The sequence below is a fragment of the Geospiza fortis genome, unplaced genomic scaffold, assembly GCF_000277835.1.
Source record: "Geospiza fortis unplaced genomic scaffold, GeoFor_1.0 scaffold292, whole genome shotgun sequence".
NCBI lineage: Eukaryota > Metazoa > Chordata > Aves > Passeriformes > Thraupidae > Geospiza > Geospiza fortis.
In genome coordinates this window covers 1,000,715-1,022,550 of record NW_005054482.1, presented here as the reverse complement: position 1 = coordinate 1,022,550, position 21,836 = coordinate 1,000,715, and the positions used below count along the sequence as shown (strand labels likewise).

Below are 21,836 nucleotides of genomic sequence, written 5' to 3'. Positions count from 1 at the left end.
CCTGCTGGTTTCTGCTTCAGTTTCACATCACTGTTTTGTTTTTATGGCGCTGCAGTACTGTTTCCTGAGTTCCTCCTCCTTGGATGTCATAACTCAGTCTGGAAGGGAAAAGTCAGCCCTTCTGAGTCATAAGTACTTTCTACTTTGCCCCATGACACTTTTATTTCTGTCTGTTTTTTCTTGTTACATGTGATTGCAATTTCGTTTTCGTTCTTGTGAACACTTGGAACAAAGGGATTAGAGAGAAGCTTTTCATGGAACACCTGCTTATTAGATGGAAGCAGATGCATCATATGCCCTTTCCAGGAATCTAATAACCTAATAACAGTGCTTTTAGGGTAAGCTGTCTCACAGGTGCTTCATGTCTTGCTTGTACCATGTGCTGCTCTCTGAGACTTGAATAATTTAAGCTTATTTGTAGCTTTCTCACCTTAAGTCTGCATTTCATTAAAGAGTTTCTTTTTTTCTAGAAAGCCCTGGATTCAGGCTAGATCTGGTTGTGGGCACTATAAAAATAATTTCCAGAAATGTTTGAGTTGAGCTTTACCTTTGTATCAGCTCATGTGAAAGTATGTATTAAGCTGTGATAAGCACATATCACAGCAATTACATTTTGTGGATTACAGGTGTGTCAGAACCTTGCTGCTGGAGGTTTTGATGTGTTGCATTGTGTTCTAAACCTCTGTTGTCTCTGTATTTTTTTCATTTATTCCCAGAATTCTCTGCTTTCATTGCATTCTGTAGATTCTTCCATCTTCTTCCACATGGCCTTGATGCTTTACTGGTTATCTTATCCACATCATCACAGTCTGTTCTCTGCTCTTCATGCTCAGCTGACACTTTTGCTATGGAACTCCTGCGTTGCTCTGCTTCATTTCAGGTTATGTTTTGGGCAAGGCCTTTTAAGCTGACTCTTTAAATGGTAAAGGCATTCTGAATAAAAGAGTAAAGTGACTATTGTGTTCTTTTACTGGTGGCAGCAAACACTAGATGTTTTCTTATGACGGAATATGGAAACTGTCTACTTTGAATTATGTTATTAGAAAAGTAAGTGAACCCTTCTGCCTTTTTCAGAAGCAAGAGCTAAAGTGCTCCTGGGTGTAAATAATTATTTGTAGCAGCATGTTACAAATAGATGCTAATCAGCAGAGTTCCTAAATTAACAGTTGAGGGAGTCCAATTTCCTTGTTGCAGATTTCTTTTTATTAGTGCTAATGAAACTTGTTTTAAGGGATAATAGACCTGTGACAGAAGGTGCAATGTGCCCAGCAGTTTCTGCTCAACAGCATAACAACTCAAATTCTTAGTTTCTTTGCACCAGCACTATGAGCATATTTTTTGTAGTGTCACTATTTCTGATTACCTTAGAGCTGTATCTTTTTCATAGTACCTGTTTTTAATTTAAAGTACATTTTGGAAGCTTTCATCTAAGTATGGCAGACAAGAGACTTTTGACTTGAACAGCTCAACACAAGTCACTTCTGCAAAGTGAACTTCATACTTTTTAAAGGAATTAATTCTGGGTGTATGTTAAAAGGTATAAGAATCAGTACTTGTGTGTTGATTTGCCATCTTTAGGTGCTTGTGTCCTGCTCTTGGCTCCCCAGTAGAAGGAAGACACATACTCATTGGAGAAAGTCCAGCAAAGGTTCATGAAGGTCACAGAGGGACCTGGAGAATCTTTCATATTTGGCCTGGAAAAAAGGAGACTTGCAGGGATCTTAGATGTATAAATTCCTAAGGGGAGGGGAATTGAATATAGATATTCAGGCTCCTCTCAGAGCCCAGTGACAGACAAGGCAATGGGCACAAAATTAAATGTGGGAAGTTTCATCTCAACAAAGAAAACGCTTTTTCACCATGAGGGTGGTCAAATGCTGGAACGTGCTGCCAGACAGGTTATAAAGTCTCCAGAATTCCTGGAGATCACCCTGAGCACAGTCCTGGGCAGCTGGTTCTGCCTGGCCCTGCTTGAGCAGGGATGTCTAGAGGATTCCAGGAGGTTCCTTCCTCATCGGAACGGTTTTGTGACTGTACACGTATGGCTGGGAAGGTTATGGATGGGGACATTTGTAGTGTAAGGGGGTAATTTGTGATTTACAAGCTTTTGAAATGCATTGAAGTACTGCCTATTCAAATCCATGAAGCACTGCTCAAGCCCAGTATCTATGGTGCTAAGTGGAACGGTTTTCTTAGCTGTGCAGTGCTTAACATTGTAACAGCTACTATGAACACTGTTCAGCAGTCTTCATTATTCATCTTGAGTTATTAAAGTCATAGCTGATAGTAAGATGTGCCCATAAATTGTAAAGTCTTAATTTTGAGTCAGTCAAAGAGGCCTTGGAAGCAGCTTTATTTGAATTTTTGGTTACCCTGTCTAGATGGAAGTTATATAATTTGCTATACCTACTTCTTCAAGATTGAGTGTTTGTAACTGTTCAGCATTCCCTTTGTGCTTGTGGGGATGCAGAGCTGAGTTGCTCACTGCCCTGTGTGTGCTTTGCAGCTGTTCACTGGTGGGATCACCAATAACTCAGCATTCCCTTCCTTGCTGGGGATGCAGATTTGGGCTGCTCATGATGGGATCACCAATAACTCAGCATTCCCTTCCTTGCTGGGGATGCAGATTTGGGCTGCTCACCGTGTTGTTGGTGCTTTGCAGCTGTTCACTGATGGCATCACCAACAAGCTGATTGGCTGCTACGTGGGGGACACGAGGGACGACGTGGTGCTGGTCCGGATCTACGGGAACAAGACGGAGCTGCTGGTGGACAGGGACGAGGAGGTGAAGAGCTTCCGCGTGCTGCAGGCCCACGGCTGTGCCCCACAGCTCTACTGCACCTTCAACAACGGCCTGTGCTACGAGTTCATGCAGGGAGAGGCCCTGGATCCAGAGCACGTCTGCAATCCTGACATCTTCAGGTGAGCTTTGAAACTCTGTGAAATCTCGTTTCATTGTGTGTTTAGGAAGTTCTGCCTGGCCTGAAGGACTTGGAGTTGAGTTTGAGCAGAAAATGTGTATTTCTGTAAGGCTGTGCGAAGCTGACGTTCACACTGCCTTAGTTCTGGTATTACAGTGCTGAACAGTGATCCCTGCTGCCTCCACAGAACACTGTACTCATTAAAGGTCTGGTTATTGTGTCTGACACTTGCACATCACCATTACAGAGGTCACTGAATGTGCTGGTGTTGTAGGGGGCTTGGCTTGGTTAAAGTATTGCCAGCTGTTTCCAAGACCTTCCTTTTGTGAATAGATACCAGAAAGTTCCACTGAGAAATGATTTTTTAAACTGTTAGCAGTGAGCAGAAAGGGCTGATGTTGTAAGATTTTAGTTTTTCACATGTGCGCTGAAATGCATTTGCCTAAAAATAGCAGCTAATTTAAATCAATACTTGGAAAAATAAGCAAGAGGAGACTGTAGATGCAGGTGAAGTTTGTGTGCTGTAACTGAACTCCAATCCTTCCCCCTTCCCTTCACACGGGTAGGGATCCTAATGAACTTTGAGTCTTGAAGTGTGCTGCCCTGTGGCTGTGCTCCTCTTGTTTAAACCCTCTTTGAATTCCTGAGCTGTATTTTTTAGAATTTTTCAGTTAAATATAACATTAATTTAATTTTAATTTTTTTTAGACTCATTGCTAGACAGCTTGCTAAAATCCATACTATTCATGCACACAATGGATGGATCCCTAAATCCAATTTGTGGCTGAAAATGGGGAAATACTTCTCTCTCATACCCACAGAATTTGCAGATGAGGAAGTAAATAAAAGGTGGGTATTTCATCATGTTCTTTCCAGACTTCACATTCCTTCTGTGCAGTTTGTGTTTGTACAATATCATCAGACTTTGTGTTGCTCAGAAGGCAGACTCCAGCTTAAAAATATTCTTCATGTGACTTTGAAATCATGGACTTGCTGCATTGTAATTAAAGAATGCTCTAGCAAAGTGGTTTTTCTTCTGCAACATGAAATTCTTAAAAAACGGAGAAAACATGAATAGGTAGCTGAAAATGTAGAGGACAAAATGGCCATTGAAGTAGGTACTGTGACTAGACTAAAACTTAGTGCTGATTTCCTCAGTATAGATACATATGGTACCTACTACTGTTGTGTGTTCTTGGAGGAAGTACTGGGATGTGAACAAAAAGTGAATGAAATTCATGCAGTAACTCTTTTAATCTTTGCACCTTTAAGATGTGTGGGAGTGTATTCATGTCCTGCTCCTGATTCTTGGACTACTGTTGTGTTGACAGCACAGATAATCTTCAGAAATTTGTTTTCTGGGGAGGACAGAGGAAAACAATTGTCATAATTTGACTGCTGTTGTGCCTTGGGAAAGAATGCCCTGATGTGGGAGAGGGTCTGTGGAGCTATTGGCAGGAAGAATGTAGAGAAAAGTACTTCATTACAAATGCTTGCTATGGAACACAGAGTACTTAGTGTTAACTCTGTTTCCTTACACCTGGAAAGGTTCTTAAGGGACATTCCGAGTCCTCAAGTTCTTCAGGAAGAGATGGCCTGGATGAAGGAGAGACTGTCAAATTTAGGATCACCAGTGGTGCTCTGCCACAACGACCTGTTGTGTAAGAATATTATTTACAACAAGAAAAGAGGTAGGTGTGAGCAGTGAGGGGCTTTGTGCTGTGATTGCTGTGCTGCATCAGTGGTGGTGCTTTACTCACTTGTTGGGCTGAACTCAGTTGGAGCCTTTGACACCCAGTGTAATGGCAGTGATACCTGTGCTTAATTAGCTAATTCTCATCTGTATGCTACTGTATAGAGGAAGAAAATCAGTGTTCCTTGCTTTTCTTTAATGACCTTGTGAATTTGTTAATCCCCAGCTTGCCTGTATGCCTGGGCCGCAAAGTATGTAACTGAATGCTAATTCTGTTCTGGGTGTATGAAGCTTTTAGGAAGAAAAGAAGATCATGCAAGTATAGAAAATAACATGAAAATTGTCTCCTGCGACATTTTGTTCTTGTTTGTGATTGTGGGGAATACCCTTTGATAATGAAGTATCTTAGTGATATTAATTACTGCATTCAGTAGCTCCATTTGTGTTCTGCATGAGGTACACAGGCATCTTGAGAGATTTCTTTTGTAGATACATGCTTTGTTTGAACACTTGTAGGCAGCACACGTCTTGGTAAAAATGAATTCCAGTTTTGTTTCTATTACTATACATTTAGCTCATAGTTCATGTTATTGAGATCTGTTCAAGCTTCCATATAAACCCACAGCTCCTTGATTTTAGTGCTTTGGGGCTCGGTTACTAAGTGACTCGATCAGGAATTAAACCAAACAAGGCAAACTTGTGACGCTAAAATGGCCACTGTGCAGTAAAAATACACGATTTTCCTCCCATTTCAAATACCTGAGCTCAGCTGAATGTGACTAATCAGATTACAAGGTTTTCTCTTGGAATAAGGATGACGCATTCCTTCTAGTAGCTGCATATTTTTGTGCCAGTTGAGTAGGATTGTTGGTATGTAAGTTATGTGCCTTAACTCCTAAAGAACAAGAAGAACAAAACCAAGCTGGTGCTGGTTCTAGATGAGAGCTGGCTGTATGTGCTAACACATTTCTGCATCATGTGTGAATTCTGCATCACCATGTGAACTGAGGGAATAAACTCTTGGTGGTTTGTGTCCAAGTTTCCCTCTGAGTAACACTACCTTTGAAGGGAATTGCTTTAAGTTATATATGCCTGTATGTGTATATGCACCCCAACAATGCTAGTAACATAAACCTTGAGTTCTGTGAATTCAGTACCAAGTTTGAGAGGTTTGACTGAGTTTCAGTGATGGGCTATAGCTCTGCTTAAAAAGAGAAAGGGGGGAAAGCATGAAAGGTGTGCATAAGACCAGACTTGTGGTCTGACACACTTGGAGTTGTGATACTGTAGTACCAAAACTAAATCTCTTTTTACCGTGTGGTTTTTTTTAGTGCTCAAATTACCTTGGCTTTTAGCATTCTGGAGCAGACCCACTGAGATAAAAGTAATTTTTGTAGTCACTTTGCATAGCAGATGCATGCAACAAAAAGAAAAAGATCTGAGGAATCCCTTTAAAAACTTCCCTGTTGTGGTCGATAGGCTTGAAGCTCCGAATTGGAAAAACAAATGCTGTGTGCTTTTCTTTTTGTAAGCAGAATGGGGGAGAAACAGTGCCAGCAGTGCATCCCTTGTGAGCAGTCCTACAGTGACAAGTGTGTGAGTGTTCAGGGTTTGGAGACTGGGTGGGGAGAGGGAGGTTTGTAAGTACTTAGGCTTCGAGCAAGCTGTAAACAGCTGGGGGAAACACTTGGAAACGTGAAGTAAATATATTATTAAACTTCTGTTTGAACACTGTACGTGTACTGTGTTGTAGAACTTGTAGGAAGCTCAGCTTTAATTGTAGAGAAACATGTATAACTGGAATTGTGTTTAGCAGAGCAAAAGCTTTTCTTGGTATAAAAGACAATTGTGCAAGAGCACAAAATGTAATCTTTTAAAAGATGATCTCCACTAGGCATGGCATCAAATTGTCTGAAGGTAGTTAACATTTTTAGTGAATGCAATACTCTGACTAAATTCACTCTTCCATCTAGAAAAGGCTCTGTGTGTCCAAAAGACCTTGGTGACCCTAGACTGAAAACAAGAGAAAATGGATTTTCTAGATTAACTACCTTATTTTTATTTCATTCCTCACTCAAATCTGTGCAAAACTGGTAGTATTGTCTGGCTTTTCAGAAGCTGTCACGAAGAAAACATAATTTATTTGTTTTATTAGTGCTGTATTTATAATATGTTTTTGAATGCTTAATTTGCACATTTACTGGTTGGGGGGATGTGTGGGGATGTGTTTAAGCTACAGACTATCAGGATGTACTAGGACTTGTGTCCAATGCAGTGTGAATAGTTATGGCTTGTTCCTGAGCTTTGCCTTAGACTTGTCCTCTGCATTAAATTCACATAAAGTCTTCAGAGTTGAAAGAAAAATCATAGTCATGCCACATACTGCTTCTAAGAAAAATCAGTCTCCTGTCCTTATTTATGAGCCTGGAAGAGCATGTTGAGTGTTAACTTTATTTAATGGAGTCCTACTCATCTGATTTGAATTTGTTCCTGCTGTGGCTGAGAGAACTCTGCCTCTTGCTGTTTTGCTAATGTCCATTCTCAGTCACTCAGGATATGGAAATCTGCAAGTGGTACTTTACATAACTTATAATTATCACTGTCATCTACCCCTTGAAGTATATAGTTCAGCACTTCACATTGGTTTTATTGCAGTTTTGACATCAAGGATATTCAAAATATGCTTGAAGCTTTCTGCTGCTTATTTATAGACCTTGTGTTCTGATGCTCCTAAATTTGTTTGGTTGTTGTGGTTTTTTTTTTCCCCAGCGTGACCTGGGAATTTCCAAAAATACCTGATATTTTAAGAGTATTCAAATACTTGCTGTTCAACAAGACCCAGCATCAGAGTGTTTTTCTGTTTCTGTGTGTGCTCTTTTTGCATATATGAAAATCATCTGGCAGGGAGTTGTGTGTAGGTAGATGGATGGTTTTGTTCTGTTTATTCCCTCTGCCTGCCCAATGTTTTCTGTGGTCCTTGGTAGGAGTGTGTGGGTGCTCAGTGCTTCTGAAGATGGAGGCTTCTGGTTTTGATCTAAAGACCTGTTTTGTTTTGCAGAGCTCTTTTGGGTGTTTATGGCTAAATTTATCCTTTGGGTGGGTGAGCTGTTTGTGATTTCCAAGTGTGTTCCTAGCACAGATCCTTGACTTTGAAGCTGTGTTCCAGGGGCTCAGTGAGCAGGGTGGGACAGAACTCAGGGTGCATCCCTTGGCTCTGGTAGCTGCAGCCAAGACTTGGCAGGGGAAGTGCTTTCCCTGTGAAACCACTGGAAAGGAAAGGCAGCTGGGAACAGAGGTGTCCTACCTGCCAGACCCCTGAGGAGATCCAGCAGATGCTTTGTTGGTTGCTCGTGATCTATGTAAAGGTGCATTTCTGGGATGCAGAATACAGTGAATTCTGCATCTTCCTGTGGGTTTTGTGGGGTGTGTTGCATGTTGTCTCCCCTAGGAAATGCCTGGAAAAAAGAAATGTGTTTCAGCTTGAAATGTTCCCCACTCTTGACATGCTTATTTCTGTCAATAGCAGTAGCTTCTCCAGAGAGCTTGTTTTCAAATTTTCTCATTTCAATAAAGCACAAAGACACTTAGACCAGTGTCTCTTGCTCTCAGGAATATTGATGGGATGTACAATTTGTATATCTTTTGGAAACCTTGAAACAACAGTTACCGGCTAAGCCAGTAATGTAACCCAGAGCTTTTAGAAGTGCCTTTCTCATATGAACTGCAGTAGATCTTAAAATACACTGATTATTTAAACAATGACTGCAGACTTTCTTCTACTTTTCCTAAAGCAGGGTAGATGTATGTGTGTGTATGTACTTACATGTATAAGTACATCTATGTTGCACATTTTTGAAGCAGCAAACGTCAAAGTTTTTGCTTTCAGTTCCACAGAAAGAATTGTCCATATGTATTTTGAGCCGTTGTGCAAAAATTAATTTACAAGGTTGAGTTGTGTGAGTCTGAAATGGATCAGTGTAAATGCAAAGCTTTTTTGCTTTGAACTTTTGTCTTATCAAATGGGAGTTTGCCAGGTTTTCTCCATCTGCTGCTCAAGGGCTGGGTATGTCCTTGTTCCTGCTTTGTGAGGACAGTGCCCGGTAACAGCCCCACCCACATCTTGTTAGCTTCAATTTCTGCTTCTATGTAATATTCTTTATATCTGGAAGTAAGTTGTTTAAATGTAATTCAAAATTCATGGTGGCACCTAGGGATGTTCTAGGTGGAATCTGCTGATGAAAAATTTGAAGTATTTATGTCCATATTTTACTAGCAGACTTTCACCTGCTGTGTTTGCATTTTAGGTGAGGAAGGAAGAAAACAAACCACTCAATACAAGTGATATTAAATGTCTGGGGGGCAGAAGGGGCTCAGGAGATGCCTTGGGTAGCAGAACATTAGCCAGGGCTGGGATTTTAACTGGCTTTAGAAGAACACTTCTAACAAACCTTTTCTGTGCTAACTTGGTCAGGACATTGGTGAAACTATTTTACTTGAGGTGTACAATATTCCTAAATCTAAAGGAGGGAGTGTAGTAGGCACTTAAAATCCTTAGTCTAGGAAATACATACATAATGTACTTAATTTCAACATTGTTCCTGATTTTCTTTTTGGCCTAGAGTTTTAAGTCATGTTAAAAGAGTTTTCATTATAATGGAATGAGTGCTTTGTTAATTAAATAATGCAGGTAGTGGTAAAAAAAAATTTAGAGAAGGGAGAAGGGTGCAATGGTGAAAATTACTTATTTCAGTATAGCAGGGAGAAATGTAACATTTTACTTTCTAATGTTCTAGTGCAAACAGATCTTATGTTAACCCATTGCTTAAATTTCTGGTTTTTTGGTATTTCTTGGTTTCCATTAAAATACAAGAGTCTAGTTTTACCTGATCAATCTCATTTACATTTTGAGTGTTCTGTGTGCTGTGGACACTCTTGAGCACCTTCAATGCATTTTCCCCAGCTTCAGTGCAGGTGAACATAATTTGGAAACATTCGGGGCTGTGTTTTGCTGCTTGATCATCCCTTGTTTACACAATGCTACATAGTTTGGTAGCTTTGGCAACCTCAGTCTGATGAATCTTGAGTCTGTTCAATCCAGCGTAAAAACAGCAGTTTGGAGTAATCTTGCTTTTTAAGAGTGGTAGAGGGAACAGGAAGTATCAGCATGTTGCAATGTGTTAGTCCACTGTGGCTGCACATTTGTGTGATAAATAAACAGGACTGTTACTTTTTAGTCAGGGAGAAATTGATCTGCTATTTCTACATAAAGTTTAAAGAAAGAATGTGCTGCTGTACTTCTCATTTTGAGAGTAAGGGAGGCCCTCGTGTGGTAGAATTTAAAATTGAAATTCTCCTGCTCAGATTTGAAGCAGAGAGAATTGTAAGCTCTAAATTTAAGAGCTTTGCTGAATGAATATTTACCCTTAAATACCTCATATTGTAGAAGTCACAGCCTTACCCTGAAATGTCTGAGCGCACACAACTAGGTACAAGTGGGTTTGTGGTTTGTTTGCCCCAAAAATCTTCAAAGGACACAAAGGATCAGGGCTGGTGCTTGATTTGATGGGGACTCTGATGTTGCTGCTGTTGTCCCTCACACAGGTGATGTGCAGTTCATAGACTATGAGTACTCTGGCTACAACTACCTGGCTTATGACATTGGGAATCACTTCAATGAATTTGCAGGTAAGAATTGGGTTTCTGGGGTGAGAGTTGAGGGGTTTTACTAAAAACCCCAATAAACTCATTCTTGTTTTTGTTGGTGTATCTGGGTGCATGCTTACACCTGTCAGCTCGGGATGTGTTGCTGTCTCATTGTGCAGACCAGTTGTGCCCTTCCTTTGCAGGTCTTCTAAGCCAGGGCTGGAAACATCATGTCCTGAGTTCTGATAGATAAGTCCAGAGCACACAGCTTTCACCCTGTCCTCCTGTGAGGTGGCACAGCAGACAGCCCACTGTGCTGAGATACTGTGGCTGTCACTCTAGAGGAGCTGTGCTGACCATATCCTGTGGCACTCCACATTGCCAAAAGGCAGGATTGTGTTTGGTGGTGGTTTTCAATGTCTGCACCAAGTACTTGGCCTGTCCTAAAACAAGAAGTAAAGGCTCAGACTATGGCGTAGGGAAAAGGTGGGGTTTTAGGAGTATGGTGCTTTTAGATTAATTTATTAGCTAGTTCAAGTTTTTTACAGCAAGTGCCCATTCCCCTTACTCCATAAGGAGAAATGACCTCAAGTGTGTGCTGTACTATTTCAGAGCATGGGCCAGCAGGGAAAACCTACATAATGACCAGAGCAGATGGAAAGCACACTGTGGTGAAATGAAGAGCCTTAATCTACCAATTGCTTCACAAACAATGTTCAGTTTAGATAACTTTAAAAAGAAAGGAAAAAATCACTGTGTGTGCTTGGTAATTTGAATTGTATAGTTGGTAATTTAAACATTTGGAAAGCAAGTTAAATTAACGAGAATTCCTGAATTCACTGGGAGTGATAATGGAAGTGGACTGTGATCCAGGCTTGGGGCTCCTGGTGGACTCCTACAACCTGTGACTAAGCACCTGCAGTAGAGGAAGAAAAATAAGATAAAAATGAGTTATGGGCTCCTAATTCTGCCAGTGCCCTGTGGAGGACAGAGGCAGAGTCACTGCAAGTTCTCTTCAGACGTGGGCTCAGCGATAACTGGGGATGCATCTGGATTTGGCTTGGGATGTTGTGGCATACAAGTCTCTTTTCCTACAAAATATGTCATATCTGATCTATTTGTGAGGGTTTTTGTTTCATAAAGCAAATGCCTTTTCTTAAGCTTTTTCTCAAAGCCCAGGGTGTTGAATCCCAACATACAAGCAGACTCTTATCTGGCTGAAAACATAAATTTGTAGTGTGGAACACTCTGATTTGTATGTGGGACATTCTTGGCGCCATGTAATTTAAGGTGAGGTTAAAGTAAAAACATGGTTATGTGTTCACATCAATCTGTGCCTGTGTGTTGGGGTGGGAAGGGGCACAGAAAGGGACTACTGGTGGTAGTACTAGAGGGTTTCTCATGGTCTTTTTATGCAACATAAGGTTCTGATAGTGTTCTTGTCTTTTTCCTAGGAGTAAATGAGGTAGACTACAGCCTTTATCCCAACAGAAAATTACAGGAGCAATGGTTGAGATCTTACCTTGAGGCCTACAAAGAATATAAAGGATTTGGCACAGAAGTCAGTGAAAAAGAAGTTGAAGTTCTGTATGTCCAAGTCAATCAGTTTGCACTGGTGAGTAACAAACACTTGATTAGAATATTTTAAATGATGCAGAGAAACCTGATACTCTCTGAACAAATGCAGTTGCTATTTACTATTTTCTTGAATTTGAGTGTAGTGACATGTAAAGAACTTCCATGAGAAATAAAACTTTGCAGTTCTGTGGAAACTTGCTTCTCTGTTGCCTATTAAATATTCTCTCTAGAATATTCCTGGTGAAGGAGGCACTGCACATTCAGAAAATGAGGAGATGAGCTTTGAGTGAGGATTTCTGTTGGCCTGGCAAGTTTAAGTTGGCCATAGCTTATGGTGGGTCTTTGAATTTTTGCTTGTAGTGGTGAGAAGACAGAAGAACAAGGTAGTGCTTCATGAAGACATATAAGCTTTAAAAGCCTTTTTAAAAATAAGATAACATTCTATTAAACTAGAATATATGGATTTGATTTATTTTGTCTTTTGCAGATAAGTAGGTCACTCTAGAGTCTCCTGCTGATCTTGTTTTGCCTAGATGATGTGACAGGAAATGTTACAGCCCAAGTGCTTGTATGTTTTTTCGTCTGAAGAATAACGTTCCCAGCTATTCGTAGGAGGACTAAGGCTCAAGTAGCCACTTTGGCCTTATTTTAGTCCTCTTTCCTACTGATTCAAGCAGTCCTCTGTTACTGTAATACCCTGAGTTTTCTGGCAAAAGCTGCTGGCTGCAGTGAGGAAATAGAGTTAACAGGAAGCTGATTATTACACAAGCTTTAAAACCAACGGCTTGTGTGCTGCTGTTCTTTTAAAATGTTGGTGGTTACTGTCCAATTCAGCTGGCCCATTCCTCTAGGGTACTTGGAGCTGCAGTTTAGCAGGCTGGTGGCCTGTTTGTAAATAAATAGCAGTCTCTGGTCAGTTTCAAGCAGTGGCCATAGTCATGTTTAAGAGGATGGAGGTGTGTTTAGAGAGCAGGTCAGGACGTGCCTGTAGAATACCTGTGGTGCACAAACACCCTGTGACTCCTGTGTCAGGTCACGTGGGCAGCTTTGCTAAGGGAAAACTTGACAGAAAGTTCATGGATGTTGATGTAGGGTGATGAACTGCAGCTCTCTGGCCAAGTTACCTGAAGCAGAGGTCCAGGATTCACTTGGGCACAGATCCGTTGCTGTTTTGAGGCGTTTTCAGGTGAGTCCATGGATGTCTGCTAAATCCCTGGTCACGTGTTCCATGCAAGCTTCAGGAAGCCATTCATTAGGTAATTAGTATGAGCAGTCATCTGCTGCAGTTCAGGGTCTGTCCAGAAGTGCCTTCCACAGGACACCGTCACGCTTATGGCCATCACACGTTCATTTTGAGGTGTTTTAGCATCATGTCATTAATATGATCCCTGCTTTCAATCTGAAAGTGAGCAGAGGCCTCCAGGCTGCTTCTCTGGGCTCCTAATGGGAGTAAGTCTGGACCAGATGAGAAATAACGTGTAAATGCTGATGAAGTAGAGCTTTTCTTCAAGCATTACACCTCTCTTTGTCCAAGCCAGCAGAGAAAGTGAGTGTAATTCTACAGGTCTAAGGGTGTAATTGACAATTCAAAATGAATTTCCTGTTTGTGCTGGAGTTCAGTACATGTGGAGTAATAGAAATGGACAGCAGTAGAGGTGGTGGTTACATTTCTGTGGGGTTTTTTAGCGTGGTGTATATAGTCATACAGCAATCTGCTTAGTAGGTGACACAGTTTATAAATGGAACACTGTTTCTCTTGACAAGCAGCAGTCGGTTGCTGCTTTCAACATGGGGAGGGAGTTAGACTCCAATGGATTGCCTTGTCTGCTTGGGAGTAATTTATTCTGTAATACTACTTATAAATCTCTTTGGTAAAGAGAGATCAAATGACTTTACAAAAGGATTGGGGTTTGAGTGTTCCCTTATAGATGAAGTTTTGTCTCTGTGAGAATACGTTTACGTGTTAGATTTAAGATAAGGTTAATTTTTGCTGCTATTGTTTTTTTCTTTCAGGCTTCACACTTCTTTTGGGGATTGTGGGCTCTAATTCAAGCCAAATATTCCACCATTGATTTTGATTTTCTAGGGTAAGTGTGCTTGCTGTGTACAATCGTGGAATCCTAGAGGGTGGAAGGGACTTGTGGGGCCATTTAGTCCAACACCCCAGCTCTCAGAAACTGAGATCTGAGCAACACACCTGACCTCTGCGACCATACAGTAAAACTCTTCATTTGTAAGGGAGAACAAGGCAGTAAAAGCTGTCTGTCAGTGTTTTCTGTTGCTGAAAGCTCTCTAAATTATGTGCCCCTGGGCTAAAACACATGGTTTACAAGGCAAGGAATATAATGCTTTTGGGAATCAAGTGTTTTTTGCTGGGGAGACAAAGGCATGAAAGCCAAGGTGGTCAGTAAGGTGTGCTGTCTGTCAGGTGCAAGACCTATATTTCCAACAGTGAGAGTCAAGGATATAGTGCAAAAGAGCTTGATTACTTACTGCATGGAATATTGATCCTGGAAGTTAAGTTCTGTTTCAGGTAGATACGTGTCTTTGGCCTTTTTAAAATGGTCTTTCCTGGCAGCAAGCAGAGGAATTAATTTCTCCATTGGGGCCGAGCAAGGTGATAGGGTTCATGATTTTCCGTGGCAGGAGGCGCCGCCGAGGGTTTGTGGCTGTCCGGTGTCATTTGTGTGGGTGAGGCCGGCGTGGGCCCCGATGGGCTGCAGTACCGGCAGTGGCCGCTGGAGGGCGGGAAGACCCCGGCCGCAACCCGGCCGCTTGTGAGACTGGCGCCTCTGTGTGACCGTGGGGATCCGAAACGGCTGCGGCACTGCGCCTGGGGACAGTCCTGTAACAACAGCCACACACTAAACCTCTGCCCCTGAGCACCCTGCAGCTGCAGCCCTGCTGCGAGCTGCGATTGGCGGCTGGTGGAGAAGAATATATTCTGTAGAATGTATTCTATAATATCATTGCTCTGTTCCTCATTTCTTCCTTTGGCAGCTGCTAAGGGTCAGTTTTGGAAACAGGGTGCTGGAGTCAGTGGAATTTGACTAGTCCTACTTAGCATGGCTGTTGTCATGTGAAGTGTTAGCACTTCCTAACCTGGAATGTCTCTCTCCCTTTGACCAGGTATGCAATCGTTCGGTTTAACCAGTATTTCAAAATGAAACTGGAGGTCATGGCGTTAACTCTTCCTGAGTAACGAAGAGGAGGACTCTTACCAAGTGGATAGACAACCCCTGAATCTTTTCTCAGAACAGATACTGGAAAAAAAGCTAAACATTTGTTGAAGTGCTGTAATGCTCACTTGGTGGTTCTTGCTTTATAAATAATGCCTCTAGACAGTCCTTCCATGTTAAATTTATTATGAAGAACATACGTACTGCTGTTGATATAAAACGGTTTAGAAACTTGCTAAATCTATAAAAAGTTGTAGAAATGGCAATTTAATCCTTCTTTGTAATTTAACATATGTTGTATGTGAATTATTTATTATACCTTTAACATGATTCCGTTGCTGCTTTCATCAGTTTGTGTTAAAGTTGGGTGCAGACAGAAAAGTTGTTCCAAAGGATTCGTTTAACAACTTACTTTATTGAAGTTGCCTTCACTTGTGCTGAAGAAGACATGTCAGAGACAATTGTTCCTTTAGAGGCCTGTGAGCAAAGGAGTGACACAGACTTGTGAGATCTCTAGTGTGGTGTAGCTGCGGAGACCGGTTAGGATGATCTTTATTTCCCCCCCTTTTTTTAAAGGTAGCTTTCCACAGGATGGTACTTTTGTTTTGCACAAGAATCAAGCAGCTTGTTGAAATGATAAATAACATTTTGATTTTTTTTCTGGCCTGGATTGGGCTGTAGAAATGTTGAAGTTCTGTGGCCACAAGGTTCTCTGAGGATATCGTTGGGCGGACAGCCTGCCATCCCCAACTTCCCGGGAAAGCTGCTTGTTTATTATGTGTACTCTTAGAATCAAAGCACCACTATTCCAAATCTCTCCTCCTTTTTGCAACTTGATCCTGGATTTGAACTCTGCTGTCTGTATCTGTTGTGCTCCAGTGGCAGAACGGACTGTTGGACCCGAGATGGGAGAGCAGAGCCCCTGTGGCACTGGGAGCAAGACACAGGTTCACAGCTCCTGTATCGATGGCAACTTTCTGCTTTGTCCCCTTCTGACCTTGGACTCTTAACTGCCTGGCCCTGTAGTTGTGCAGATTCTGGTATGTCTGGTGGTTCTTTTTTGTTTTCTGTCAGCAAATTGCTTTTGAAAGCCTCCGGTATGAAGGACTTTATGGGAAAGTGTATGACTTTGGCAGTGAGGCTTTGATCATCTCACACATTTTATTTCTTAAAGCTATTATACCAAGAATGGTCTGGATTACAAAATGTTAACTGAAAAGAAAATGTTTACCTAACGGAACAATGCATAAGTTTGTGTGGAAAAGAGGCTTTAACTGTGAAAGGGAGGGTGGGGCTGGGGGGCAGGAGATGGGAAGGAACCCACAGCAGAAAGCTCAAGCCCAGCAATGCGGTTTGGGGCTAGGCAGACTCTGATGATACTCTGAAAAACTTTGCACTTTGGTCACACAAGTGCCCACGTGTACCAAGTCTGAGCGTGTGCACGAGCACATGCAAACACAAACTTAGCTGGGGAGTCTGTTGTACAGACTCCAGCAAAGATATTTATTCAAAACTGCTTTATGGCACACGGCAGTGTGAGTATGTGTGTATAGCACGTACACACCTACATACACGTGTGCTTTACAAAGCTTGGAGTGATTCAGGACAAAGAAAACTCATGTGAATGAAAAATCTTCACCAGTAAAGACCATTTCCAATGGTATTCTGTTGTTTTACAAAAGCACCGTTTAGAATTTTTTTTCCTCTTGTTGATATTAACCTATGAATGTTTTCATTTTATTTTTATTCAGTCAAAACCTTAAAAATCTTTATATAAATGGGACAGCTGGGAGTTTTTTTGTAACTTGAAATGAGGTAACCGTTTTCATTAGTTGGAGGCTACTATACTGGACAAACTCTCTTTGATTTGAAACAAATAGCTTAAATAGACATTTATAATTTACTTTGTAGCGGTTATCAAGGATGTTGCTAGAGCTCATGAAGGCACTGAAGTCCTTACTCCTCTGTACTTTCTCCCTATGGACTTTACTGACATTTGATGAATAATACCCTGCTGTCTTGTATTTCCTTTAAGTTCAGCAAGATGTCCTTGGAACTAAGATTGCTAAAGATTTTTGAACTCTTTGTTACTATTTTCTTCCAAGCAGTGGCTTTATTTCTGACAGTGTTGCTTTGTATTTATGAAATATTTTGAAAGAAGGCTGTGAAGTTCATTTGGTCTTGGGAAATCCAGCAGCTGACAGATCCTGTTTCCCAATGGCTGGCAAAACACATTCCCTTTTCAGGTACCAGTACTACTTAGGTTTGGAGTTGCTGTAGTTTTTGTCAGTAGCGTTTTGTTTGTACAGCTCAAGTAGCAATAACTGCAGGAGTGGAAGTTTGCTTCCGCAGAACCAAAGCTTTTCCTGAGTGCAGCTCAGTCTCATCCCTGTGGAGGGAACCCTGTGACAGCGCTTTGAAGCAGGCAGCAAACAGTCCCAGCTTTTCCTGAGCCACTTTGAAGGAGCACAGGGACTGTCCCAGGTTACAGTGGTGGACTTTGCAGTACTGGTCAAGGCTTTAAGTTTGCACGTTGGAATTCACTTCTGCACTGCTCTGCATCAGCTTTCTCTCAAGAGGAGTGCAGGTTAAATCCATTTGTGATAGCTCTGAGGAAATACTGTAAAGCATCTCCCAAAATGCAATGCCAGTTGCCTTGAGCCTTGTTCCACATCCCTTTGAGCCAGTAGCACTCGGATATCCTCGTTTCCTGAGGAATATCTGCAGATGCACTCAGTTGGAAGTAGTAATTTGCATTGCAGACGGTAAGGTAGCTTGAAACTGTGAATACAGGACATTCTGAATGTAAGTTAGGTACTAGAAAACCTGTACTTGTTTCACTTAATTTATCTTGGTCTCTGTAGTAGCAACATGAAGATACTGGAAGGAGGACAAAAAAATGACTGAGCTCTAGAAACATCCTGTAGTAGTTTTGACTGTGACTTGCCAAGAAGATACTCTGTTGCCTTTGTTAAGCTAAGGGCGTGAATGCCAAAATTAATAATTCTTGCTGTAGTTAAAGCTATATTGTAAATATAAAGAGGATCATTAATCTGGGCATTCTTGCAGAAATAGCATCAAGTCAATAGACTGTAGTGGCCTGGTTGCTTTTGTAAAGCAGAATAGTGTGATTTTTTTTCCTTCTCATTTCTGCAGTCAGATCTGGCTAATCCAGACCTAATTTCTTAGGTCACTCAAGCACTAAAGCTTTCTGAACGGTCACTAGTCTCCTGTCACATAATTTTAAATACCTTCATTGACACTTGTTGATTTGCTTTTATAGGATGTGAAACTTGCATTGACCAGGTCTGACTGTACATGTATATACAACAGTGTAAATAGCCATTTGTAAATTAGTGTGAATTGTACTCTATCTTGCATTTATGGACTTGTGTATTGCATTGTATTCTCTCCTATTTTGTAGAAATCTTGTTGTAAAGAAGAAATCTAACTCTGTGTGCGGACTTCTTTTGTTAAATTGATTTGTAACGCAGCATAATACTTTCATGTTAAGATATCCATTTATAGCCTTGGACACCCAGTGTCTTTTCCCCCCCATTAGCTTTTTTGAAGTCTTGCCCTTGGGAATGATTCTGGGAATGAAGAGATCTATACAGTACTTAGATGAAGAGAAAATCTGTTCTAATAATAGGGCAAACCATGTGCCAGAGGTGTCTGCAGTACCAGTGGGATAGGGAAAGCTGTTTAAATGGTTTCTTTAAACTTCCAAACATTTCCTGTTCATTCTTGAATGCTGTTGACTTCTAAACTAAGGGTGTTGGATTGAAGCACTCCTGAAGTGTGTGCTCCCATGGGGACACTGATTGAGGTAGCTGAGATAGAGTCCCTCAAATGCTTCTGGTGGATATAGCCTTCTAATAGGATTAGTTGCTCCCTTGTAAATGCTTATGCTGAATGCCCAAATCACTCATAGAGTTCTGTGAATTAATTTACCTCAACATTAGAACTATTGGTACCCCTTTAGAGTATTTAAAACTTATGGCTGAGATATTTTCCCTGTGTGTTCCTTCCCCCTCCTCCTTGTGCCCACAGTCCTGCTTCTTTTAGCATAAACATGAATCTAAAATCTTCCTTTCCATACTTGGCTTATCACTATTTCCTTTTGGGCTAAAATTACATTCTGCTTTGTCAGTGCATGACTTCTGACCTCATGAGAATTTTTTTTGTGTAAGAAGTCCCTTTCTGAAGAGGCCTTTAACCTTGGAAACACATATGTAACAAAGGTTAGTTTTTTCCCTGTGTTTCATCACTGTTGCCTTTCATTGTCTGTTATGAACTCCATGGTGTCCTTCAAGCTCTTAGTTTCTTCTTCTCACTGGTGTGTTGAATACCTCAGCTGGAGAATTCTGGTTTGCAAATCTTGCTCTCCACCTGACAAACTGACCTTGATGCAGGTTGTACAACCTCTCAGCCTTACCTGTGGTGACACCTGAGGTTACAAAGGTCCTGGGAAGTGAGTTTATCCAAGAAGTGCTAGTCAAGAGGAGGGATGGGCTTGGTAAATGTAAGTAGAAGGAAATCACTCACTTGGAATCTCAGGTTTGTGCTGTAGCAAGGTATTGAATATGCTTGTTTACTCTCATGGTTTAAGGACAGGAGCAAATTATAAAGGGTAAAGTTTGTTTCAGAATGAAGCTCAGATTTCTTTAAAGCCTTTAGTAGGTAACAAAAGATTTCAGATACTCTTTTGTTACTCATACCAAAAGAAATCTTAAAATTGGGTAACTTTTTGATGAAATAAAACTTTGTTCCAAACCGCAGTGACGCTGTGGTCTCTTGTTTGGGGCAGTCCCTGCTCTAGTTAGCAGAGCAGGTTGAGCACGTCTCAGTGTCTGTTTCAGGTGCTTGTGTGTTCCTTGTTTTCATGGTTTTTGTTACTTGTTGTGTGTTAAGGTTGCTGAGCTGCTGCACTTGGCAACTATCTACTGTCATCTTCCCCAGCCAGCAGGTTGTAATCATGGCACTGGAGCAGAAAGCATTTTTTCAGACCTGAAGGGAATGCAAGGCTGATGTGGAGCAGTCTTGCAGATGATTTTTCCTCCCTCTTTATGACTGTGAGTGGCAAACTGATTGTTTTCAATAGCTGTGAAAGGCAGGAAAAACCAAGCCCTTAGAGCCTGTGCAGGGTAGATGTTCTGTTAACCAGACACAGGATCTTTAGGAAGGGGGCTCTCCACAGTGAGAAATCACACCACTCCAGATGGAATGTGTTGGATTAAACCAGACTTTGTGGCTTAGAGACCCTCAGTGGGAAGGCAAATGTGTGAAATGTTTGCACAGGCTGGTTGTAAGGAGGTGCTCCATCCAAGTGAAGTGCTGAGACCATGGATAAGGCATTGTTTGATTTTCAAAATGTTTCTCTTTTTAAGTGACTTTTACAGCTGGTCTGATCTGTAGAGATTATGTAATTAGGAAACCAGTCAACTTGTGGAGAGAGGGAAGAGACTTCAAAAAATCATTTATAAAAAAGGAAGCACCTTTGTAGCTGATTAGTTTGGAATTCATTGTGGTTTGGGCTTTTCTGTGTACTTAATAGTGTGGATGCTGCTCTGCACAGAATTCTGTCATAAAGGGTTTTATTACTGTTGGGAAATGTCAGAACACTGACTGGCATGGCCCTGAAGACCACTGGGACCTTAGATGGCCAGACTTGACCAGATGACCAGAGTTTTGGTTCATGGTTTCACACTCTGATCTGCAGCCCTCTGAAGCTGTCAAGCTGCTATCACAGTTCCCTCTGCTGTGGAATTTAGTTCATGCCCTTCCCCGATGTCTTTGGTTTGGTGTTTGTAGAGAGGTGGCACAGAGGGAAACTATAAGTTACTTGAAATCTGGCAAGCAAACTTTGATGCTAAATGCTGACATAATTTCAGGTGCTGCACCAGCCTATTTCTGTGGCATTGCAATTGTGTTTTTCCTCCGTTAAGTGGTTTTGGGTTTTTTCCCCACATAGAGACCAGTGCAAAATGCAAGATGAAAGAGACCCTGAAAGAGAAATGTAAAAATACCATATAAAATGGATAAAATACAGCATGAACTGGAGAAAAAGTCTGTGTTTCTAAATTTTTGGTAGTAGTAATTCCTAAGTGTTATCAGAAAATAAGTGTCCAGCCTTCAGTGTGTGAAAGAGTTTTTATTTTGTAGCAAGTTTCCATGTACCATTTTGTATCACAGTGTGGTAGTCAATGCTGCTGTTTGTGCACAAGTGCTTTGCATAGTCTGAGCACGGAGGATGTTCCCAAAATTTGAGGTGTGGCTTCAAGTTAGAGCCCTTGGTTCTGAGCCTCTCCACTAAAACCCTCTGAACACTTGCAGACACAGGGCCACAGCATATGAGGAATATTTTCCATTTTGTGTCATTTTCTTTGTTACTGCGGATTTTTCAGTGTTCTTTTAAACACAAGTCCACTCGTGTCCTGTGAGTAAACTGAGCTCAATTTGTGAAAGAGCCTTTGTCATCCTCTAGCACTGTCATCCCCCAAAGAGTCCCCCTGCCTCTTGTGTGTTGTGGTGTTTAGGTGCATCATCTATTCATTGGAGTGAATTGTATTTCTTTTGAGCTAAATGTGATTGAAACTATTCTAAGGCCTTCTACCACTGATTAAATGAAGTAATGTACCTTTCAAAGAGATTTATATTGTGTAAATAATTTCAAAGTGCAACAATAAAGTTGGTTTCTAATGGCGCTGTTGGTATATTTTGTGATGATTTTGCTTTCCCCAGGGTTGGGAACTCTTGGTACAGAATAATGATCTCTTCAAGGGTTTTGGCAGGTGCCCATATGAATACCTCTCCATGGGA

At 41.2% G+C, this 21,836-nt stretch overlaps 1 protein-coding gene across 1 annotated transcript; it reads left to right on the top strand.

Annotated features, from left to right (window-relative positions):
• Positions 1 to 2,605: 2,605 nt before the first annotated feature.
• ETNK1 (ethanolamine kinase 1) lies at positions 2,606 to 21,720 on the top strand. The gene is made up of 7 exons (XM_031063129.1): positions 2,606 to 2,922; positions 3,630 to 3,770; positions 4,470 to 4,612; positions 10,216 to 10,299; positions 11,712 to 11,872; positions 13,849 to 13,922; positions 14,965 to 21,720. The coding sequence occupies exons 1-7, from the start codon at positions 2,621 to 2,623 to the stop codon at positions 15,035 to 15,037; spliced, it is 978 nt and encodes a 325-aa protein (XP_030918989.1). The 5' UTR covers positions 2,606 to 2,620; the 3' UTR covers positions 15,038 to 21,720.
• The last annotated feature ends 116 nt before the right edge of the window (positions 21,721 to 21,836 follow it).